We start from the raw sequence: 26,278 nt of genomic DNA on the forward strand, positions 1-26,278 counted from the left end.
CCATTATTATGATGAAGTCTAGTCTGGTTCAGACTGCAACACTGCACCGTACGCCAGCGTATGCCATCTTGCAGGATTTGGTTGGTTCATCTGGTGCATACGTGGTCTCTCTGTCTGCCTATGAAAAGCGCACCGGAAAAGCCTGTCGAATATAGTTAATGTTTTATTGTTTTCTTCTTCCCGCTGCCGTCATATTTCCTGGCGCAGTTTTTCAATCCGCATACAACAGTACATTAATCCTGCAGTAATAGAGCGTCACAATGGAGACAGAGAGCTTTGCGTTCACGGCCGTTATACTCCGACAGGGGATACAATAAATCAGGCACTTTATAGGGCATAATCATTGTATTTAATTCGTTTGTTAGGGGCTTTTCCATTTCAATGCATACAGTCGGTTAGCTTTTATTGATTTTGTAAGCAAACCGTAACAAATGCGGTAATCAATTTTTACACCAAACATCCTTTGCAAATACCGTTTGCTAAGGTGCGTAGTATAAAGACCTACTACTAGTAGCTGGCAATACGACGGAAGTGCACCGGTAGAGGCCCGGTAAACAATGTCGGTGTTTCGACGGTTGTTTTAAGTTGCTGCTTTCCTGCTTTGCTCGAGATTAATCAAAGCAAAGAAGCAACGCATTTTCAAAATCCTGTGGGACGCTTGTAAATTATTTTCTGATTTTTCATTCCGAAGCCTTTGAAGAATATTCCTTTTACCCAAACAGCAGCGTCGGTACCGAGTAAAACTTTATGGCTGTTTAAATTTGTTCGTAAATAAACAGTTTATTGTTGTGACAAAGTTTCGAAATTTATGTTCTTTCTGTTATGGCTTTTTGTTTGTGTGCTTTTACTGTGATTCTTGTAAGTAAATGTTTTTTCCACTGTTCTCAGGATAACCGACAGTTTTTTTATGAACAACAGTATCGTTCATTTTAAGAACGCCATTTAATATTTGATTCATGAAAAGTAAGCAAATGATTAATTGTTTTATCTGTAGAAGCGTTCATTGAAAGACAGGCTCGCACTCTTGTCGTTCTCTGCCGGTAAGCTGAAATATCGACTTGCCACATGGCAGATCACTGATATTGATGATCTGGAAAAGAAATTGAAATCAGCGCTTTTGCTGTCAATTGTTTATTATAAATACACGGGCAGTGTTGAAAATTTCTTTAGGCAAAAGATGATTTGAAAGACGACAAACCAAAAATAAACTTTTCAGTTGAAGCAATTGATGAAACAACTTTCGCGGCTGGATCCGGGCTAGACTTTTAAAGTAAATATCTGTCTGCGTTCAACAAGGCACATTAAATTTAAACATTAATTGAAAACTTTTGCTGTACTTTTAGAATAATACAAATATTTTCATAATATTTTGGAAATTAGAGTTAATTAGGGTCTAAAAAAGCATAAAGTGAAGCTACGTCACGAAAAAACATGCAAGAAGACAATAATCCTGCATATTTGACACTCACTGTCAGACTTTTTGGCAATCTTTCTAATTTAACTATCAACCGTTCAAAAGCTTGAATTTCAACTCGACGGTATCAGACTTGTAATTTATAGTAGAAAATATTTTGATTTAAAATTTCGCTGGTTTTGCAATTTTTCAAATTGTCACAAATCTAATTTATACGTACGCGAAATTTTGACCCGAAATCAAGCTGCGAGTATCCGTTTCCTTGCAATTAAAATACGCCATGTGTCTCCATTTCACTATAAATATTTTATTACTTTAAGAAATTGTCTTAATAACAAAAAAACATATAACATATGACATAACATATTTCATTTTCCATTTCCACGTTTGACGGATCAAAAGTTTAGAATTGTTAAAAAAAAGTCTTAAAACAAAAACGGTGATTTATGAGAACACTCTAAAACTGATAATTTGAATCGATCCACGAATCCCTTAGCTTGGGTTATACAAACTTAATAAGCGTTGCCTCAGTGACCCTCGCTTACCAAATTTTTCGCTCTTCCCCCTTCACGCCTTGTATCGCCCAGAAGATACTATCATCACCTTTGTTTCATTACTTTCTTCTACCGTTCCCGTTCGTCTATTGAAAAAACTACCGTTAGAAAAAAATTAGCAAAGAGCATGCAAAACGGGAATTACAAAAAATACGGCTGTGAAATATTCCAAACATAAACAAGTACACAAAGTTTGAGCAAAATCAGAGCACTAACACAATATTTCTAAATGAGGTGAATTCCCGGATTTTCGACACTTTCCTGGATCATTTGCCGGACGACGAATTTTCTTGCGAAACTTGATAGTTTGTTTTTTCCTTTTCTTCAGCAGTTTAACCCTCCGTTACTCGCGTTGTTGTATTTTGTACAACGCCTGTGAACCGGTAACTTTATCTCGGTATATCTCGGGATTCCAGCAAAAAAGAAAGTAACTGTTTTCAGCAAAGTTGATCCGTAGACCAAAATCTTTTAATCGATGGAAAAAGTTTCATAGGTTTTTCACCAAGTGGCATTAGTATTCGAGTGAATTCTGTTAGGTTTTAGCATGCCTATAAATCGAAGCTGGCGCGAGTAACGAAAGGTTAAAACCAGGGTTGTTCATCTCCGTTTCACTCGGTTCTCGGCTACTCATCGCCAATGTCTCAACGCTCGCAAATCAGTTTCCATTTGGTCGAGCTGTCTAGCATGTTGCGTATTCTTGAGGGGTTAACCTGTCTGTCATAAAGTCGTTTGGCATACCGCAAAGTCTGGCAAGTCTTTTGGCATAGTGGTAGTTCGACATTACGACTTTTTGGTATAATGGATATTGTAGCCAGATTTGGTTGTTTAGTGTTCGCTAACAAGAGACAGCAACTGGAGCCGTTTCGCCCTGTAACATCTAGAAAAGCGATGTTTGAGGAATTATGCCAAACGACCCTTATGCCAAATGGTCGTTATGCGAAATAGTTCCTTACGAATATGGGTCATTCCATGCCAAGTGAGCGAGAAAAAGTTCAAACGTGTAATCGACCTTCACGGTTTGAACTAAATTTCGCCAGATTGTTCGTTTTCGGTCAGAAAGCAAAAATCGAAAATTTGGTGCCGATCGAATAGTCCCTCATGCGTGAAACTGAAATGCTGGCAACATTGTTAAGAAAAACTTTGCTATATATTGTATAAATGTTTTCCCGATATGGCAAAGTAGTTTTACATTCCGTAGAGAATCACTGCTTAAAAAAATTATTTATTTTGCTTATAGTTTTACATAAAAAATGGGGTATTGCTTGATTTAAAACGCTGTATCTCGGGATCGGCAAAGAATACCTCGGGGCGATGAGTGGTTCTTGTTTAAAAAAATCTGTAAAACACGTTGAAGTTGGAATTTTGGATATCAAATTGTCTTCAGTGAGCGAAAAATGAAAATTTAGTTTTCAAATTGAGGTTAAAAATATTTGGCAGCACTGGTGCTTAAAAATAACATTTTTTCGAATTCCTTGGGTAATTTCCTTTAAAAATGTGAAAATAGTGTCTTTCTAAACTCAATGTTTCCGATATTTTCCTTAAAAATGGAGGTGCTCCCATTAATCGAGGGAATGTGCGGTCGGCACCAAATTTTCGATTTTGGCTTTCTGACCGAAAACGAACAATTTGACGAAATTTGGTGCAAATTCGTGAAGGTCGATTACACGGGGCTCAGACACGTCGCGTGGAATGACCCATATAAAAAAAAGCATTCTACCAAATGACTTTATTCTAAACTTACTACTCCAGACTTGTGGAGCCAGGTACCGTACTACAAGCCGTGCTAAATGTTTTTGCTCTGTTCATAGCTAACATGCTCTCGGTTTCAGTGCATTTGGTAGACTCGGTACTGAAACGAATATAGCACCGCACTTCGGAGTTAATTGCTTTTGTGAGGCGCATGCTTGCCATTAATAAATACGTAGTTTGTTATTGCACCGCACCGATCAACAAGCTTACGTGCGACACCGTGCTAGCCTACCGTGCCAATATCGAGCTAGAGCAGGCAACACGAGTACGCAGCTTGAGTTCGAGTTTTCTAACTGCACAGTAGCGTACACAAAATGTGAATGTCAGGGATAGAAAATAACGAAAAACAAAATTATGCAATGGTTCAGAGGCACCGAGACGAAAATCAAAGCACCGCGTTCAGGTTCTCTCTTACTCAGGTTACGAACCAGCACACAGCACTGACACGGTGTTCAATTATAAAAACTTGGTGCGGTACAGTACATACACGAGTCGGTAGGAGTCGTGTCTCTCCGAGCAGTGCTTACATAAGACTGCCTTAAAGGGAACATACTCCATCGCGATGCCAGCCGAAATTATCGTGACGCGTCCGGCATCGTCACGACGCGGCCAGCTCAAACTGACTTCTCGATCATTCGTCTTACAGAGGGCAAGGAAATCCTGATTCCCAGTTTGAATGCGTCAATTAATGTCGTTGCCGATATTGTTCTCGGTGTTGACCAGTGATCCATAATATATGAACTCATTAACCACTTCAAGTTCATCACTGTCAACAGTCACTGTCCCTGTGAGGCGAACGTTGTTTTCTCCAGAGTACAGTCTCTGGATAGTATCATATATTTGGTTTTAGACGCATTAAATCATAGTACAATTGTCTAATCCTTCGCTTTCAGTCAAGCACAGGTTGCCTTCGCCGTCTCAAACTTTCTAGTGATAACGTCAAAGTCAACTACACAGCCTTGGTGGGGGTCACTCTTGTTGAAAATCATGCCCTCTGTGTTATTCGAAAGGGCTCAAGAGTGGACTTAAAATATGCATAGAGCACAGCCATCATTCTTGAATATTTTAGATCAACCGCGTCAATTTATCTAAGAATCCGTATTAGTGCATTAGCTACCATAGTTGTTCGCGTTCGACTGGATCGTATGTTGCCCCGAAATTGACGAAAATATGGTATGTAGGCATGTTATATTACCGATATTTCTGAAGGATATGTCGGAGCGTAAAATATGGTCCATAATAGTTCAGGTCCCCATACAGCCCGCCTGTTGATATCCTGCAAATTACTCTTACAGCAAACAATCCGATCGCGCTTCCTGGAGATGGAACAAACCGCTCTTTCAGTCCAATTGCTGGTAGTTTATTCTCGGAAATCCCAGGAATCATTCAACAAAGTGCCGTTGCTAGTGGTTCCGTACCATATTTGTGAAGCTTTGCCGGCGAATTTCGGAAGCCGGTTCTTTCCGACGACTCTATTAGCCTATGATGAGCCAAGATCAGAGACCGGTTAGGTTCACTTCCATTCTGCATCCGTCTCTTATATTGCCATTGAGGTGCTCGTCCAAGAACTACTTCCATCTGTCAACTATCTACTGCAGTCAGTCCACTGTTTGTACAATTTTATAGCGTCTGTTTTGTGCTGGAAATCGAACGCTATGCACAGTACACGCCACAGTTCGTTCAGTCGTACCTCTGATTGTACAGCAAAAGGAATGCGTTCTGATCTTTTTTACATTTTCGTTTCGATCAAAATTATTCAAACATATGTACTGTAATTTATTTTTTCATTACTACTTTTGCTCTCGATTCTTTGTCTTCAATAGAAAATTATCAAGGTTACAATATTTTAGAATAGATGAAGTAGAAGACATATGTCTCTAGTATAATATAATATTCGAATTGTACACATAGTATCAGTGTGTTATATGTTTCATTTATTTTCAAATATTGTTTTTGAACAGAATTGTAGCTACAATATCGGTTTAATTTGTTAATTGAGATAAGCTGTGTAATTCTCATAATTTATAGATTTAAACGAGTTGTACCACTCATACAAAATATTGCAGTTGGAGACTATTAAGGCTATTTATCACAATAAATGGTTCCACCATCGCGCTTTATACAATTTTTAGTAGGAAAACTCGTTCTCAAAAGTCTTCTCACATACATAATAGTATACAGTACCTATTTAAGTATCAAACCTTTACTGCCGGCTCTTTCAAATATCAACATCCCAACCCTACGCATTCGAACATGCTGCAACAAATGTCTTGATATAGGAACTTTTTTTTCATAATTCAGTCCACCACCTGCTCATAAAAACTTAGTTGTTTTGCCTCTCGAATATCTTAATACCTCCAATCAATTAGTTGAAATATTTTTTCGATTTCCCAACCCAAAATTTGCCAACTCGAGGACCCTCTAGAAAATCTACTTATACCAATCTGTATATATGTACATGTTGTAACACTCCAACGTGAATGTTAACTACAAGCGCACTTCTATTGACAGTAAATCGTTTAACCAATCGCAACCGAAAAGCTGTACAAATAAAAGCTATACTAATTCTGTGCATCAGTTCGACTAACCCATTCCACCGATATCAAATTATGTATCGTTACTCAACTGCAAAACTATATAATATATGATAAATAACAAGACAACAAAAATGGAGCTACTCATCTATCGATGATGTGAAATCGGTTTTATCCGCAAAAGCTGAGCCCCTTGCCGGCGCGGCGGCAGTAGATAGTCATCTTCATTTGTGTTGTGTTAAATTTGAAGATCCCTCTTTCCGATAGTCCATCGTAGTAAAATAATAGTAGGGGCTAGACTTTTACCAAGTATCTATTCGTCTCTACAATATATCGTTTGTACAAAAAAAAACATATTTTAAAGTGTGCGTTAAGGGAGTTTAGGTAGTCTAGTCTATTATCTCTATTATCTGTGTACATAGTACTCATACAGTTAGCCAGTTTGGAGTTTCTCCATTTTTAACAGTTTAGGATTAGCTAACGAATAGCAACTATATTAACCAACCAAAATATCTAACTATTGCTAGTCAGTTCTAATTATCTAGTGTTTAACCCCCAAGTTGAAAGCAGCAAGTAATGTATACTGTAAACCAACTATGTAAAAGTGTGTATTACTACCATCACTATATTACTACTACTAGTACAACTACTACCATTACAATCAAATAATAGTGCGCCGGCCAAACAAACCAATTTCATATATATGTTAAGTAAGTTAAGTATAGGGCTAGCTCAGTCTTAGGTATCGCGAATAGAGTTCTATAGGAATCAATCATATCCATTACTTAATGGGCCAAAACGCCAGCCGATCTTCGTGTTATTCGTGCCATACATCCCCTGCCCTGTTTTTTGCAAACAACACCAACTTCAACTAATTACGCTCTTAGAATCAAATCGCCCATTCCAGAACTTTGCAACGCATTCGCAACACTCTTCACTCAGTGTATTTCCGTTTACTTTACGTATGTTTTCTGCTAAAAAAAGGAGGTATAAAACACCAATTAAAAGACTCACATCCTTGGTTTCAAAAAGCTCTTTCGAACAAAACTCTGCTTTGCTAGGAGAATCCTTCTCTCCGTTCAATTCCAACGAGTCACTGCAAACGATTTCCCCCATTGTCAATGTCGCTCGTGTCCTCCGAAAGAAGCATTAATACATTCACTAAAAAAAAGACAAAAGAAAACTGCTCGGTTAGGAAAACCCCTCCCACCTTAGAAACGCTAGCCGCTCGAGAATTTCGCAGCAGTTGTACTAACTTACTCTCATTTTTCTTCTCCTTTTCTTTTTGCGACAAACAAATCGTTACAAATTTTCCGTTATATTTTTGTATGCGTATATGTGTATGTGTGATAAATGTATTGAAACGAACTGAACCGAATTCCGAAACCGGTAATCGGGGCCATCAAGCAGCAACAAGAACAAGATCCTACCAATCTGTACATTGCAAATCTACCACTTAACTATAAGGAGACGGATGTAGAGAACTTACTATCCAAGTACGGCCATGTGATCTCGACCAGAATCCTACGTGACCAGAATGCACAGTCAAAGGGTAAGTGAATACAAACTATTTTTATCCTGTTATTATACTAGACGTCATGGGAAAGACAAGCTCAACTTCTTTTTGCTTAGAGTGATATTGAAATGATGTAACGATGTTAAATTAACTAGACAGTTGTAACGTAGCGAAAGGGTGGCAAAGATTGCTAAGCCATCAATATCGATTGTTAGCCATCTCGATAATGTTTCTTGATAATGTTAACTAAATTAATCATTATTTCAAAACTACACTACGAATTCCAAATTGTAAACTAGCATATTAGAAAATTTTATGTCGTACTTTTACGAATCTATAGGCAGATCTGGTGTTATATCCCACGAAAAAATTGAAGGAACTCTACTAATTTTTTTTCTTACGCAAATGGTTGTAAGGAATATTCAACCCCGCAAGAGTTTTGGCCTTGGGTATAATTATTAACAAGCCTCGGAAAACCAAGAAATATTGTACCGTTGTACGCGATTTAACCAGGTATAGGACCTAGTGACCTGCGCTGTGCACAGAAGTCATCACCGTCCAATTCCATAGCTCCACAGTCATTCCTGGGCGTGGATTCATAAATTAATCGATCCATCTTGCCCGCTGCGTAGCTCTTCTCTTCATTCCTATTGGGTCGTTATCAAAAACCATTTTCACTGGACTATTGTTCGACGTCCCTACGATGTGCACAACCCACCGCAACCGGCCGATTTTCGCGGTATGGACAACGGGTGGTTCGTCCAGCAGCTGACACAACTCTTGATATGTCTGCCTACTCAACTTTATGTCTTCTGGTAATACATTCCGTTCAAAGCCAACAAGGACGTACTGGTGCCCCAAATACCATAACCCAACCTAGAGGATTACTGGTTTTATTTATTACTGCGAAAATAATCCCGTTACTTTTCACGTTTACTCTTCGTATTGCACCTTCCAAGGCGATTCAACATAGCAGGTTAGAGTATGCATCCTGTTGCTTCAGTCTACCGTTACGAAACGAAAGCAGCTGAGATCTCACCTGCTATTCTGACTCATGACTTTGACCCTGCATCCAGTGTCAAACGGATCAGCTTAACTGATTTTGTCAGAAAACCCTGTTCGAGCGTTATCTATCACAACTCATTTCGTTTGACTGAATTGTACGCCGCCCTAAAGTCCACAAAAACATTATGAGTATGCAAGTTGTACTCCCGGAAATTACCTAGTATCTGACGTATGGTATCTTGACCCTTTTTAACTCCAAAGCTTGGACATCGCTCAAAATTCTTATTTCGCTTCTAGAAGCGCTCCTTTCGCCTAACTGCTACCGCCGTTTTGTCAGGAAGCAGGTTGCCAGCACATCATAGGTCTGATAAAACTCCTGCACCTCAGCATTTTATAGAAACTCCATGTGCAGGCGAATCGCTCCTCTGTGCCGGCGAGCACGTGCTCCTCATACCCACGTTTTTTAGACGGTGGGTTCTTTTTTACTTTCTATACCTTTCTCTATTCGGAAGTGTAGCCGCAGGGAGCATGCGACTCCTGGCCTAGTTCTTCTTATCTGTCACTCTCTGGCATTTAGCATTAAACCATCTGTTACGATGTCTTCCACGCGTCGTGCCTAGGCTCTCTTGCAGTTCATTCAATGGAACCATGGAACCAATGGAACTCCTCCACAGCCCACTTATATCTTCTTCCCTTTCTTCTTGCTGTTCTGCGATTCGTTGATCAAGCTTTCTGGCGTATTTCGCTACCACCCCATCTGTCGTCAACCGCTGGATGTTGAAACGCAGCGTTTTTTCAGTGCGAGATTTCACTGCGTTCGAGAATCTTGCGCGAATATTACACACAACGAGACAGTGGTCAGAGTCGATATTTGATCCCCAAAAAGACCGTCCGAAAAGTGTCGACCGTCAATCAAGACATGATCGATCTGAGAGATTGAGTTTCTATGTGCATGCCTTCAGGTGTGTTTCTGAATATTCAACGTGAAAAGTAGGTTCTACAGCTGGTTATTCCTTTGACCGCGACAAACTTTATGAGCCCCACGCCATAGTTACTGTCTCAAGTCCGTAGAGGACTACCGGTCTGATTAGCGTTTTGTACATCGTCAGCTTTGTGCGGCGGCGTATGCTCCTTGATCGAAACGTCTTGCGAAGGGAAAAGTAGGCTCGATTTTCAGCTTGAATGCGTCGTTGGATCTCCTCAGTCGTATTATTGTCGGCGGTGACCAGAGATCCCAAATATACGAACTCATCAACCACTTCCAGTTCATCGCCGTCAATAGTCACTGTTCGTGGGAGGCAAAAGTTACTTTCTCGAGAGCCTCTTCCTACCATATATTTGGTTTTCAATGCATTAATTTGTAACCCTATCGTCCTAGCCGTTTTTTGTTCTGGCCGTCCGTTTTTGTTCTGGCGTAGGTTACCTCCGCCTTCCCACGGTTTCTAGTAATGATGTAGAGGTCGTCTGCAAAGGCTAGGAGTTGGCTACTCTTACTGAAGATCGTTCCCCTCGTTTCGATACCCGCTCGCCGGATCACACCTTCAATAGCGATATTGAATAGCATACAGGACAGTTCATCTCTTTGCCGTAACCCTCTGCGCGATTCGAAAGGGCTTGAGATTGTCCCCGAAACGCGCACGTAGCACATCATTCGTTCCTGGGTAGCTTTGATCAGCCGCGTCAGTTTGTCCGGAAAACCGTACTCGTGCTCCACTACTGACTGATCATTCCATTTACACGGGAAATTGTCAACCGACTTCCGGCGGATACCACCCCCCCCCCCCCTCCACCCCCTTGTTGGCTGCACCACGTCTCTTATAAACTTACCATAAGTGTGGCGTGGCAATACAAAATGGTGCACCAATCAAAATTGATCTTATCGCAGTTATTTGTCAAACCGCAATAAATCTGTTAATTTTATAGAGCTATTGAAACGGTAACACCCTAACCAAATAGTGTTTTTGCTGCTATTATGAAGAATACCAAAGTTCAACACCAAAATCATTTTTTGACGTAGGACTACGTCTTACGGCAAGTTTTTTATGCGAAGCCATATTGCCATATTGTAGTAGTTTGTTTTAGCTCGCAAACAACAGCTCATCAAAGCAAAGTGTTTTGCAGAAAGAAAGTTATTATCAATCGGGTTTCCTGTCAGAGGAAGCAACTAAAATGATTTTGCTGGAAATTGAGATTGACTAAGTGAATATTAACTTTGTTAAAACAACCAGTTTTCGAAAATTGCAAAATTTCAGTGGCGCGCTGATAAATCGACCTATCATATCAATATGCACGATGAAATTAAATGCGCACATGCTGCAAACCAAAGAAATTGCCTAAAATTTAATAAATATTCTATGGGATATTTTATTCTGGTCGCTATAACGCAAATCGTTCAAAATAATCTGTCAGTAACATTTAAACTTTTCTGATCACGGATATATTTTCAAGTTGACAACTTATTTAGCTTTTGCCAGAAAAGCGTTAAGCGAAAAGCGAAAAGCTTTTTTAAATTATGACGATGACTGTCAAGCAGCGAAAGCTTAACCGGTTTTATTGCTGCTTTCAGCAGAGCAGTTTTATAGCGGTCATCAGAAAGTTCTGGTGGAGCTCATAGTTTTATTAGCGGTTTTATGAAGTTGGTCATGAAAACTACTATACGAACGTAATAAACCTTGGAATTGTTACTTGGGTAGTCATGCTGTCCTACACAAATAAATGCGCGCTAGCTTCGTAAACATTACTGTGATTTTTAATTCGGACGATGAAAAATTTTGATGGACGGATTTTAAAACGGTACGACGAATTTAAGATATAAAGTCAGTTGCGTAATTTCAATCGAATGCTTTAAAAATCGCTTTTTAGTGTATTCAAAGGGCGCGGATCGGAAGGTAGGTGTGTTTTAGTCAAATCAGCAGCAGAGCTTTTGAAGTACAGTCAAATCTCGTTTTACGTCCACTATTGGGGGGACGTAAATCAAATCGGTCGTAAAAAAGTGGACGTTAATTCAAATTTCGGACGTAAAACGAGAGGACGTTAATTCAAATTTTGGACGTAAAACGAGAGGACGTTAATTCAAGTTTTGGACGTAAAAAAAGTGGACGAATTGACATAATTGGTTCCAACATGGAATAACTCGTGATCCTGACCGTATAGCACGTTGGTGTCTTCGACAAAGTTGTTTAGCAGATCAAGGGCTTTTCGTCGGATTGTATGGATTATAGAATTGTCTCACTACGTGGCGCTAGTGTATATGTAGTACTCTTATGCAGGCCATATCTTGCGCTGCTGACTATCTAGAATGTTGCGGTCTTCGGGAAGTTTACGCAAATGACTGACACCTTCAAGATGGTATGGAAAATAATGCAGAATTCGCTCATTACGTGGCGCTAGCGTATATGTAGCATTCTTATACAAGCTGTATCTTACGCTGCTGACTATCTAGAATGTTGCGGTCTTCGGGAAGTTTACGCAAATGACTGCCACGTTCAAGATAGTATGGAAAATAGCGCAGAATTGACTCACTACGTGGCGCTAGCGTATATGTAGCATTCTTATACAAGCTCTATCTGGCGCTGCTGGCTATCTAGAAAGTTACGGTCTTCGGGAAGGTTACTCAAATGACTGCCGCCTTCAAGATGGTATGGAAAATAGCGCTGAATTGACTTACTACGTAGCGCTAGCGTATATGTAGCATTCTTATACAAGCTCTATCTGGCGCTGCTGGCTATCTAGAAAGTTACGGTCTTCGGGAAGGTTACTCAAATGACTGCCGCCTTCAAGATGGTATGGAAAATAGCGCAGAATTGACTCACTACGTGGCGCTAGCATATATGTAGCATTCTTATACAAGCGGTGTGTTGCGCTGCTGGCTATCTAGAAAGTTACGGTCTTCGGGAAGTTTCGAAAAAATTTCTGTTTTATTTGTATGAGAGTCCTTATCCTCGTACCACAGGGGTAAGGGGTCTCAAAGCATCGTAAAATAAATTCATGTCTCCAAAAACACCCACAAGCCAAATTTGGTTCCATTTGCTTGATAAGTTCTCGAGTTATGAGGAAACTTATATTTCATTTGTATGGGATCCCCCTTCTTAAAGAAGGCAAAGGCCTAAATTCACTATAGAAAAAAATCTTGCCTCCAAAACCCCTTACATGCCAAATTTGGTTCCTTTTGCTTGATTAGTTCTAGAGTTATGAGTAAATTTGAATTTCATTTGTATGGGAGCCCCCCCTCCCACTAGCGCCACGTAGTGAGTCAATTCTGCGTTATTTTCCATACCATCTTGAAGGCGGCAGTCATTTCCCGAAGACGTTAATTCAAATTTCGGAAGTAAAACGAGAGGACGTAAATTCAAATTTCGGACGTAAAACGAGAGGACGTTAATTCAAGTTTTGGACGTAAAAAAAGTGGACGTTAATTCAAATTTTGGACGTAAAACGAGAGGACGTTAATTCAAAATTTGGACGTAAAAAAAGTGACGTAAAACGAAATCACGTAAAATGAACGGACGTAAAACGAGATTCTAGTGTATTCATTAAATCCACCTGAGAAAAGATGAAAATTAGAGTGGCTTTCCTTACTACGACGGGAGTAAGAAATAAACCCTATATGACATTTCATGATGGATGGTACCGTTTCTCTGCACACCTGCCCTTGGAATAGCACCTTCCAATTATACGTTGAACAGAAAATTCAATAGCCCGTCACCCTGCTTCAAACCACCTACACTCAAAATTACGTCAAAATTACGGGTAATGTTATGTGAATATTTTCCATCCAGCTTTTCCAGTATTATTTACATGAATGTTATTGTATTGTTTCAATAAAGTTCAACTGAAAGTCACGTAACTCCCTGTAGAGAAATTTACGTGATTTTTCACGTGTAAAGAGGGATTATTTTGCGTGTAGCGTCGCGATCGAGTCCGATGTCTCACCCACTATCCTGACGCTTGATTTTGAGCCATCAAAGGTAGCAAGTATCAGCCTATACAGTTTGGTTGGAAAACCATGTTCAAGCATTATTTGCCACAGAATATTTACGCCGCCTTGGAGTCTATACACAAATGGTGAGTCAGCAAGTTGACTTCCCGAAATTCATCGAGAATTTGTCGCAAGGCGAACATTTGATCCGTGGTCGTGGAGCGTCCTTAACGAAAACCACGGAGGTATTCGCCAACAAAGGTTTTCTGCAACGGCCTCAGTCTGAGAAATAAGATGCGGGAAAGAATTTTGTATGCAAAACTGTTCCAACCAGTTCGCTAACATACCTTTAGTATAACCTGGTGAATTGCATACTACAGCCGTTCGCTTCAGACTTTCCAAAGTTCGGCGGGGATGTCGTTCTATCCAGCTGCTTTGCCATTTTCAGCTCTTTAGCTTCTTTGGAGACACTACCTCTGTAGCTACTCGCACAACAGTCCCATTTGTATAGGAAACTCCATAGAAAATGGGACTGTTATGCAAGCAGCGGCAGTAATGATCGCGTTTTTACGATTCGGCACCACTGTGTGTCGAGAAATCATCATCATCTTCGGTTTGAATATTTCTCTTAAGTCTGCCTTGTCAAATAAATCTATTTATCAAACATTTGTTTAATTCCCTGACTGAAACTCAATTTCGCCACTACCCGTCAAAAGTTAGTCGCAGTATTCTGATTCTCACAAACATTTTCAGGAGTCGGTTTTGCCAGGATGGAATCACGGGAGAAGTGCGAGCAAATTATTCAGATCTTCAATGGAACCCAACTGCAGGGCGCCAAGGAGCCACTGCTGGTGAAATTTGCGGACGGTGGTTCGAAGAAGAAAAACCCCTTCAAGAGCCCTGACCCCAATGCGAGAACCTGGCGCGACAGTGCCGAGGGTATCCCAGTGACGTACGATCCTAACATGCAACAGAATGGAATCGGCGTGAACGTAGGGGCCCACATTGGCGTGCCGTACGGCAGATTTGGTACACCACAAATGGGAGGCTATGCCGTGCCCGGGTCCCAGTGGGTCTCGAGCTACATGATGCCGCAACCGATCGCGCAAGTTGAAGACCAGGTGAGTTTGATCAAGAGGCTGTAGTCAGTGGATCCCTTCTTCTAATTAACTCTTTTTTTGTATTCCATTGTTTCACAGCAGTATGTGCAAATGCAGGCCCCTCATTTAAGCGTGGGCACTCCATACAAAACAGACTCGGTTGCCCAAGTGCAACCCCGTGGCGTTTCGATGATTATGTCAAGTGAAAATCCAGCCGCCGGAGTTCCATACGGTATGATGCCACAGCTTACTACGCTCCAGATTGGATCATCGGTAAGTTACCGAAAGGTATTGAAGCAATAATCTTTAACAACTTTCCTAACCTCGACTTCCCTTCCGAAACCAAGCAGTACATTAGCCCAACGTATCCGTACTACGCGCCTACCCCATCGATCATCCACACAATGCAAATGGGCGATTCAGAGCAGGCCAGCACGGCGGCATCTCCGGATGAGGCGTACACCACACAGTATCAGCATGCTCCGAAGTAGAGATCCAGATCCGGGGCTTCCCGTCAGATCTAGATCATCACAGCCGCCGCCAGTTAAAAAAAAGTAGTCTACAGTCATCGTCATTGCCGTCGCCGCCACCACCACCACCACCACCAACAACAACAACAACAACAACAACCAACACAACCACGACCACCAAAACATAGAGAAAACGTCGCCGACGCAGCAAAAATAACAACAAGAACAACAACACCATCCGATTGGATGCCAACATCGGAAACGATTTGTGTAAAACGAAAGATGCACGACCAGCAGTAACGATTCTAAGTCGAAATAGGATGTTCTAAAAGTAAAACATTGATTTATCAGATAATGTCTGATAACAGCAAAATGCCAAATACGGTTAGAAATGAAAATTTAAGGGATTTCGGATATTTTGGGACATCAAGACTTGAAATACCGAGCAGAAAAAAAACGAAACCGTTACCTCATCTGAGACGGGAGAACACTGATTTTTACATAAGACTTGAACAAATACCGTAATTCAAAGAATTCCACAAACAAAAGCCAATCAACCGCAGCCGCGTGTATCGATGCATGGTGCAAAACCTTTAAAGAAAAGAAAAAACAAAAGACGTGCGCGTTAGCAATAGTGAAGGGATTTGCCGTTTCTCGTTAATAACAAAAAAAGCATAATAGTGCGCTTTCAAAGTTACACCATCATCGCCAGCAACGGAAGATGATTGGATATAATGACTGTTACTTTCTTTTTAGTATTTTCTCCCCCTGACACACCTAAAAGTGTTACAACGGAACGGACCTTAAACAGTCTGTTCAAGGAGCGAGCTAGTTTGCAGCATCTGATGCATCGACTCCTGCCGGCTGGGAAACGAAACCTTATTCTGTTTGTTAAGTTTTTTTTTATTTTGTTTTGTTCTTTCCGAAAGATGCTTTTTTTGTTTTTCAAACTTTATTTATTTCACCATCTCTGCGGTAGCAGAGAGCAGTGTCTGTTGAGCAAAGAAATAACTCGAAATCGAACGAGAAGTACTGAATGTAATAGGAAACTACTAAAAAATCGACAATTAGGAGACAAAGCATGTCTTTCTGCAATTACGAGAAACCAAAAACCACAATAAACAGTAAACAGTGGAGAAGTTATATAGAAGAACGAAGGACGCATTCTCGTAGCTATTTCCTCACGTTAGAAGAGAATTTAAAGCCTACAGTTTAAAGATGCAAAAGAGAGAAAAAGAAAGGAACCCTCCACGGTAAGTTGGCTGACCGGGAAGACGTCTCGAACCGGATCAACTAATGATAGAGTCCTTGTTTTCGATTTTTATTGGGACGGCTGAAAAGCGATGTTTTCACCCGCCGCCGGCCGTTTTCCTATATAAAAGCGAAATAAAACGAAAATAAATTTCCACTTTTCCCCTGAGTTGACTCGAGTAAAACTGAAGTCGCGAAAAACAGCGTGCAAAAATGCAATCGCGCTGTGTAGAAGAGAAAGGAAAGAGAGAAAGCGAGCCGCTATTTAGGGTAATTTTTTAATTTATTTTTGTTCGTTAAGAAAGCAAAATGGTTAGATTTTTGAAAATTGTGACATCATGATGTGTGTGTGCAGGAAGAAAGTTAGAGCGAGAGAGAAAGAAAAAGAGAACGAAAGAGATAGAGAGAGAGAGAGCGATACTTAGATGAGGAAAGAGGATAGAGAAGCACAGCAAGCACGTATACAGGAAGCGCGAAGCTCTCGGAAAAGTAGGAGGAATGCTAGTTCATAATTTTAGTTTCTAGTTCTTAGATAGACCGATTTAAAATTTACTATTTTAGGTGACCCTGCGCACATTCGCGTACTTCGCGCGAAGAGCAGAAAATGTGAACGAAAGAAAAGAAACAAAAACCATTCGCAGTGAATTGAGCAATAGATGCGAACAAGTGAACGTCTTTTGCTAGGAAGGCAAGGGAGAAAAGGGAAAAGTCGTAGGCCGTTTTATAAAATCTAAATGTTTTTTTTGATGATTTTTGAATTATGTAGTTCTATTTTTGTAGTGTTTAAGCGAAGAAAGGAACTTGCAATTAAACCGGCTGAATGAGATCGAAAAAGAAAATGCAAAGATAAATAAGAGGAGAAAATCCCGAAAAAAAATTGTGAGGAACGTGAGTTTAGGAACGACTGTGTTAGTAGAAACGAAGTAGAAGAGAAGCTAGTGAAAGGAGAGGAAAAAGTTTTTTTTTCTTAACTTGTAGTGTGAATCTTAATCAGTAAGATCAAGGACAATTGAAATTCAATAAAATAGACCCGGTGACGCTGCAAGACGAAGCAAAAAGTCTGCACTAGCCGCAGTGAAGCAAAGCGAAAATAAATTCCAGTGCTCGCGAATAACTTATTTTTAATTATTATGAATCGATAGACGAGAGCTCACAATTGGTTGGAATGGTTGGGATTTTTGCATGATAACGCCCCCGCCCCGTCGTCGGTTGTCGGCTGCGGCATCATGGCAGAGAGATGCTTTTTCGACTTCTTTTCTCGGAAGCCTAATGGAAAGAAAATGTCCCGGCCTGTGTCTTTTAACAAGTTAATATCATTTCAGAAGCTATTGAAAGCCGTCATTGTTTTATATTAGTTATTTACTCTAATTTAATTTTTTTATTTGTTTGTTTTATTAATTTTATCTAACGATTTGAAATAAGTGAATTTATCAACACTCTATACTTGCGGAGAAAACGAAAACTTTTAGGGTAGGCGCACCATTAGTGGTGGTAGTGCGCCAGTAGTGATGGAAACTCGAATTATTCCATTATTTTTGCAGATTTTGGTAATACATAATGCTATGTAATAATCAAGCGGATTCGATTTATCTTCATTATTTTGAAAAATAATCCGGCATGTTACTATCTCGGATTACCTAGCTGGACTAGCTTTTTTCTAATAATGATTCTTCGACACTGGCGTGTTCAAACTTTACCGAGAAGTGGGACTGTAAACTCTTACAATATAAAGCAGGCCCTGCATTGGCTTAAATGGTTCCAATGTATCACTGACTCAAAAGTACAGCTCTTACGCAGTCGTCATTGGTTTAATTCACATCTTGACTCAATTATGGAAATATATATAGCAATTTTGAATCAATTTAAGAAAGTTTAGATTCAATCTTCTAGCTTCAATCACTTATTTTTCTCTTCATTGATTTTTCTCAATTTTTCTTAAGGAATTCTTTGGTTCAATTTTCTCAATTCTTCTAATTTTATGTAAATTTAAAATTAATTTTATTTCAGTTTCTATTGAACCAATTTTGGTAAATTCAACAATTTATTTGATGTCTGATTTTGGTTTTAAAAATTGAACTTGAACTGAAATTTGACTCGAAATTTTCCTGAATTTGTAGTAATTCATAACCTATATTATCTCAATTCTGTCTAAATTGTGTCTAAACGTATAATTCGCCATTTGCATTGAAAGACACAGTACATAAGGTAGCTGCTTTTTGAACTGCATTCTATTTCCCGGCTTACATTAAAAAGTAGAACATTAAAAATTCAAAAATTGCAACATGAAACACCGTTGAGGTGATATTAATAGCGAATTCATGAATAACTTGGATTCGTGTTAACTCGAGTCCGAAATTTATGAATCGTAATGCTACCCTCCTTAATGAGTTTACCCGTAAATTGGTTGGGTTTAGCTAAAACTTGGTTAAAACTACCCAAAATGCATTTTAGTGGACAACGTTTTGAGTAGTTTCACCAGGTTTTAGCTAAATCCGACCTATTTACAGGTAGAATCATTTAAGAGTGTAGACAGTTATAACCTACACTTCAAAATAAATGCTATTTAATGTTTACGGCTCAAACACGCGTCATTGATTTTTCGATTTGAAAAGCAGTTTTTATTCTCAAGATAAAACTTAAGTTCAAGAAAATATCTTCATTGTATGCTGTCAGACAGAAAAAATAAAGTGAGAACATTTTGATAAACATAACTATTATTCTGATAATAAAATCTGCTTTTAAAAGCACAAAAATCAATGACGCGTGAGGATGAACTCCCGGCTAACTTATAAACGCTTTGATTATCATTGAGTGCTAATCGACCTAAAACCTGGAACAGACTAGAAACATCAATATCCTACAAAAGTGAAATAAATTAATATTTATTCATTTATATAATTTATATTCATGAAAAAGATAAAAAATAAACTGAAGCGTAGTTCTGACATAATTAGATCAAAATTGAGATAAAATTAATGTCAAACTAAGTAACAAATGAAAACGAACTCGGATTTGACAAATAAAGAAAAAAGTAAAATTCAGAAAATAAGAAAATGCGCGTAAAAATGACTTAAAATTGTGAAATGTTTGGAAGTTGATATACAAGACGAAACTAATATACCAGGTCAAAAAATTCCACCAATATAAAAAAACAGAAAAAAAAATTAAATAAAATATCAACAACAATAATGATTTATTGCGATATAATTGGTATCAAATAAGCCGTTTAATTGGTTTCGAGATACTCGGCTAGGCAGTGCTGCTAGATAGAGTCAGTAGGATTTTTGCACTAGCCCCGTTGTTGTTGAGATAAACATATTACAAGAGAAAATGTGATTTGATGGGTCATTCAGAAACAAAGGTCTGCTGCTGAAAATGGGTAGAAGATGGAAATTTGATATTTTTATAAAAATTACATAAATTTGATTTCAATGTTTTGAAACTAAAAACTTGAAAACAAATTTACTTAAAAAGTTATTACTCAAATTGTTGTTAAGGTAACACCTGAATATTGGACGACCCCTTCAAAACATACATATTTTTTTCATTTAACAAGTTGCTGAAGATCAAATAAAGCTGAAATATTCCGTTTAAGCGCAAACATTTTTCACGGAAATTTTTATTTCTGGCCCATAGTACAGTGGTAACGTTAGAAACTAAAAGCCACACGATCCCGCACCTCCTAGCTTAGGTACTCAATTATACAAATTGAAGTACAGTAATGTTCCGATTTGGTTAGCCCCATGTTGAATTTTGGGCTGACAAAATGGGGAAACTGACAAAATCGGGAATTTTTTTTTCGATTTTTTTTTTTTCAAAATTCAAGACTTAAGACCTTAATATATCGAAGACTTCTACTAAAAATTAAATTTCAACCCTCAATTGGTCAACCGAAAGCTAAACCGTAACCGATAGATTATGGAACATTTGGAAGAATTTCTTAAAATTAAAAGTTCTATCGTCCAGCGGAATTCAAATTTTGATTAATCCCCCTAAAAGTGCAATAAAAAAATAATTTTTCTTCAGTTTCAATATAACGCATTGACGTGTTCTGTAAAGTTTTACAGCATATTATTACAAGAAATTTTTTCGAAGACAGTAACCTTCTATCTCTTCAGCAAAGATAGAAAATCTTATTTGTCATAAATGAAAAATCGGTAAAATCAGTTTTTCTATTTTAACTGTTTTTGTTGTTGTTGTAAGACCTTTTCTTGTTTTACAAAGTTGTACAAATAGTAAAAATACACTGAATATAGTATACCTCTATCATTGCTTGTTTAGGAACTATAGAACTTTTACTAAAAAATACCCTAATTTTGACCCCGAATTACTCGCAAGAACGTATCATTTTATTCAAAAACTCTCCCCAGAGAATCAGAATAGCTTCAAGCAGGCTGAAAAGTTTTATAAATTATGTTTAAAAGCACAAAAGTTAAACAAAATTTATAGGCTGACAAAATCGGGATAAAAAGCTGATAAAATCGGGGGTAGACAAAATCGGAACATTACTGTATTTCCACGTATGGCCACGTGGAGACACTAGGTAGGGGCTTGGGATGGCAAAGGCTATGTTGGGCGCTTTTTCCTAATCGCCTATCCCATTTCATACCCTGGAAATTTTCGTACCATTATGTTACTCACAAAACATGGACAAACTGAGAATCAATTTTAATTTGCAATTTTCTTTTATATCCATTTTGAAAAAGTAATATTTCTAGTCTTACTCAATCCAAAATAAAATAAACTCATTATCAGGTAAACCGGAAATAAAGTCTGCGAAAGATTTACAATGTCTTGCAAGTGTTCTTTAAGAGAAGAACCATAAAACAATCAATACTTGTGGTGGTTTTATTACCGTTTTAATCCACTCTTGGAAGTTACTATTCATAAATAGATATCGATTAAAATTACAATTTTTAAGAGAATCTTTGCAAATATGCTTGAGAACCTTCTTTAATGTGGGCCTTTTTAGTTTTATAAGAGTTTTATGGCCGTTTTGTTGAAGTTTAATAATCCATTTTAAAAAACAGGTGCTGGAAACCTCTTCAAGTGTACCTTAAAACGGGATTTGTTACTTGGGTATGCTTGTTCTACAAAAATTGTGCTTATGATTGAAAAGTTACATAAAAATGTTTTTCGATAGGCGCATATAGTACACAATAATGTTGCCAAAGAATTTGGAATACTTTTTGAGCTCAAATTTCATTTGAAAACCTTTAATGTTTTGTGTTTCGTTTTGACACTAGACAACATTAGGAGGGCTCATATCTTTGGGCACTAGTTTTATGTTGTTAGTTTCCATGTGAATTAGTTAGTGTATCATTTGTATAATTTGTTTACACTATTTTATGCAAAAATGAAGGTTTTGTGCCAGCGAAAGAAGGAGTGTTAAACGCTTCTCCACTTACGTGGGTTTTTCTATTCGCGAGAAAAATAAAGAAAGCAACAATATCTTAAACATAAAGGTACGTTGCTAAATCTAAAAAACAATGTGTTTACATTGCTTGTCAAATTCGCAACACTAGCAGAAATCCAGGATTTCTGTTGAGTTTCTCCATTAAATAACAACTAAAGATTAGACATCCTCGCTGGATCTAAAGATTACAAAGCTATAGAGATCTGATTTTCCCTAGTTTACTTGATAATTGCTTGATAAAATCTTTAAGCAGACAACAAAAATCCGAATTGCGAGAATTTAAATTGAAATTAGGAAGCATTAAACAGAAATAAAATAATCACGAAATTAATTCAACGAGATTTACTAAAACATTAAATTTGGTTTTGCGTGCCACCACTATGTTATAAATTAATTGTGTTCTATTCTATTATAAATTAGTTGTGTTCTGATCTATCACGTTTATATTCGAATTTTGACCAACTTTTATTCAATTTTCTCGTTTGATAAACCAGTTTGATTATGTTTTATTTAAGTCCGTCATAATTTCTTGACCCTTTTTCTGAGCTTTTTCTGTATAAATTCTGAGGTTTTGTTGATACTCTCCGTTATTTCTACGTTATCTCTATTTAAAGATTTCATTTTTCACTGACATCTTGAATTTGGTGAGTTTTATGTTTTTCTTAACTTTTTACCGCATAATTCCTAAATTCAAGTTACTTTTCAAATCATCAGTCCCACTTGTAACTGGGAGCTGAATTTGCCGTTCTATAGGTGGAAATTTTGGACATCCGATACTCAGTTTTCGAACTTAACAAACAAAAGGTGGGGTACCTGCCTCAGCATGCCCCCCCCCCCCCCACCCTACCCCTTGAACACGCTAGTGATCTTCGCATCCTCTTAAATTAACTCTATCGAATACCAAAATTTGGGTAATGATCTATTTTGATGGTTGTCAATGGACAATTTGAACAAATTGAATTATTCAGAACTATTCAGCCGAACTCGAGGTACATAATTTATTTTGTTTGTATTTCTCAAGCGATTGGTGTTACATCGAGTTAAAAAAAAATTAGACTCGTTTTGTTCCGGTGTTCTAGGAAACCTGACAATCAGAGAAGTGCAAATACAAAACACAAATTCAATGAAAACCGTTTTCCGAGAAGGTAAATACCGTTTGGTTTAATTTCCCCTTAGTTGATTTCCTATGTTTTCACGAATCATTTACTTTTTAGTTTGTTTTTAGCCCCACAAGACATATCCCTTCTTCTCGAGCTGCGAAAATGTTTCTTCGGACGTCTGTAAATCAGCATCAAACCGGCAAACAATCTCGATGTGGCACGGCACAATCAGAAACGCAAGTAAACAATACTACCAGGACAGAATCTGAGGAATAACAAAAAAAATTGTGCCTTCTCACAATTTTTCGTAACATTTCACACATATTTCCCTACTGAGAGCGTGCTTGTGTAATGCTATAAGCAGCACGGCACTTGTTATCATGAAGTTCGTCAGTGTACGCAACCGTGAAGCTCAAAGCCCCACGTTTATACAAAATCAAATAAAAGAAAATTAACTGAATATTGTCGATGTAAAAGAGAGAAGTAAATTGAAGAACAAAAAAAAGTGCTAAATGATGCAAAACGCGAACACACTGACTAACAAATCGCAAAAAAAGATTCAAGCGAAAAACAACCAACAAAGGAAAAAAGAACAGTTCAATTTTTCTACACAAATATTTTTGAAAATCCCCTTTTGTCGAATTGTTGAAACGATCATCGCGAACAAATGAACTTCATTCGCCTGAAGAAAAGGAAGCCGAAACACAGCAAGGCAAGTAACTAAGACAAATATACATGTAACTGTGTGTGTGGAAACTGTTATTCTCACCTCGTCGAAAACTTGTATGTTAAACGAACATAAAATTGAGTCAACTCAACAGCAAGAACAAGAACAGCAAAGCTACAAACAAATCAAGATGATATATTTTCAAAATCGAAGTCAGTTTGGCGAAATCCTGGCTCTCTAAAATACGAACTATATGATGAATGATCCACAGAGAGGAGCCTCGTGAACTGTAAAGCTGAACTATATTCAGAATGTTTTATACGTAAGCTCGTTACACGCACGGGCGAACAATTAAAGTTAGTAATCACACTGAAAAAACAACAACAAATGACATTCCCCAATCTTAAGCCCAATTTCACGTGGAACCCACAGTAGTTAAAGATTAAAACAAACGAAAAAAAAAACATTTGTTTCTGCCCCACCCAATTGCCATTGGTTCCAAAAATGCTGAACAAAGGAGATAACGTTTTGTCGGTACAGAAATAGACAGGGCAACCAAGAAAGGCGATACCTCTAACTTGTAGGAATATTATTCACTATTGATTGTCAGCTCTGGGTCAGCTGCAGTGCGTACTAATAGTAATAATCAAGCGATTCACCGATTATTTATTGCATATATACACAATATAGGACGATTATTGTTTTAGAACATAAAAGATTTAAAACGGCAAAGAAAGAAAACCGCTATGTGATAGTATTTTCAAACTGTGATACGAATATTATTTTTTGTTTGTTTATTCAAAGAAAAGAGAAAGTCATCAATATTGTATAGCTTATTTATCGACGAACTAAAACAAATGGAGTATTCATAAGGTGTACTAACCCACTTATACGCTCTAGTCCACGAATCACACTCACACACTCGTTTTTTTGTTAGCCTCTCTTGGAGACTTGTTTGATACAATGTAAGATAACTACTTATTGGACGCAAAACGAAGCCATTTTTCCATATGAGTGTGTCGTATCACTCACTGTTCTCTCGTTTTTAGGGATGATTCTTAAACGTAAGTAACGTAATATTCAAATTATATATCAAACTAAAGGGATTTAGCGCGCACTGTTTGCTCGGAAATTAGAGGAAAATTGCTTACACTGGTTGCACTGTCTATTTACCACTGTACTGCAATAAACTGCTGCCCTTGATCGGCACCCGGAAGACTCCATCTTTGTCCAGGACACCTCTTTTGTAGTGTAAAAAGACAAAATCGCCAAACTATACCGACAAACCTTTTAACACTTTTGTCTATATGTCATTGATTTACAAACTGTAATAAAACACTGCTGATACTTTAGAGAACACTCAACACACAAACTATAAACTAAAGTAAAAAAACAAGACAACATGAGAATCTTCCATCTTCGAAAACACTTAACAAGAACACTATTAAGGAAAGTATACAATAAATACCTTTATGGGAAATAAATATAAAAATGAAAAGTTATAAGAAATGATTACCAAATGACTGAAAATATATAAAAAAAAAACAAAACACAAAGGCGCAAATATAAGCAAAAACCGAACACTAATTGTTGAAATTGTATGAAAAAAATAATGTCTGACAGTACGACACCACTCCGTTCATCACTAAAATTTTAAGCTATATTTTCTTATTTATCAGAAAGAGGAAATCAAGAACCCAATCAAATTAGTGATGAACTTCAGAGACAGAGACAGTAAAGCAGACTATTTTTACGTATACATTTAGTGCAGAAAGAATGAAACTCGCAGAGAAAAATAAAAATCAGATGAAATAAAACCCATTGACTGTACCCTTATACATACACGCAACATACATTCAAATCACTGTGAGGAAGAAAAGGTAGATCTTTACACACTGCGGAGAGGTTTAATTTTTATCCAGTTCTTGAGAATTAAACGAAGAAATAAAACCCACATGAATGTCCTGTTTTGCGCGAGTACTTAGAGAAAGGACAAACAAAACCCGTAGTTGAAGACAGCAGCAGCAGCAGCAGCACTGCAGGAAAACTAATATTAAACAACAACTGATGCAGTAAGAGAGATAAAAAAAAAACAAATTCCACAAATTGAATCAAAAAAAAACCATCGTAGAGAGTGGCACGGTTTCGCACGTGACTTTTTTGGAACCATTTACCTTTTAACCCAGCAGAACGTTACGATCGTAGTGAAAAAGTAAACGAGCAAGAATACTTGCAAATTCCTTATAGAAACTATTGATTTTTTAGTTCGGTGAAGAAAAGAACATAAATCAACAACTGCAAAACCACTTAGGGCAAATCATTTGATGAAATTAATTGCTGTTCCGCTTCTTTGCTCGATGCTATCGCGGAAGGGTCACTCTCACTGACGTCACTGAACGAGGCTTTTGTTTTGCACCGCGCTAACTGACGGCAACAACTATGTTCTAATTTATGTGAGGAAGAAATGCTAAAAGTGTTATAAGAAAATAACATTTAATTTTTTTGGCTATAAAAATAGTGAAACTTTGTTGCGCAGGTTTCGTTTTCTTTTCGCTTCCCAGTAGCGATTAAAATATTGGTTTTG

At 37.9% G+C, this 26,278-nt stretch overlaps 1 protein-coding gene across 13 annotated transcripts in view; it reads left to right on the top strand.

Annotated features, from left to right (window-relative positions):
* The window catches only part of LOC128734982 (protein alan shepard), a 370,743-nt gene extending 352,361 nt beyond the window's left edge, over window positions 1-18,382 (top strand). For 5 of the 13 annotated variants that reach the window (XM_053829406.1, XM_053829405.1, XM_053829417.1 and 2 more), the window contains 4 exons: window positions 7,659-7,803; window positions 14,444-14,811; window positions 14,890-15,063; window positions 15,138-18,381. In XM_053829406.1, coding sequence (XP_053685381.1) covers window positions 7,659-7,803; window positions 14,444-14,811; window positions 14,890-15,063; window positions 15,138-15,281 — 831 coding nt within the window. In that variant the 3' untranslated portion in view covers window positions 15,282-18,381. Of the gene's footprint in view, window positions 1-7,658; window positions 7,804-14,443; window positions 14,812-14,889; window positions 15,064-15,137 lie in introns of all 13 variants that reach the window. The other 8 variants (XM_053829412.1, XM_053829415.1, XM_053829408.1 and 5 more) reach the window with 8 other exon arrangements.
* The last annotated feature ends 7,896 nt before the right edge of the window (window positions 18,383-26,278 follow it).

Source organism: Sabethes cyaneus, chromosome 2 (genome assembly GCF_943734655.1).
Source record: "Sabethes cyaneus chromosome 2, idSabCyanKW18_F2, whole genome shotgun sequence".
Taxonomy (NCBI): Eukaryota; Metazoa; Arthropoda; class Insecta; order Diptera; family Culicidae; genus Sabethes; species Sabethes cyaneus.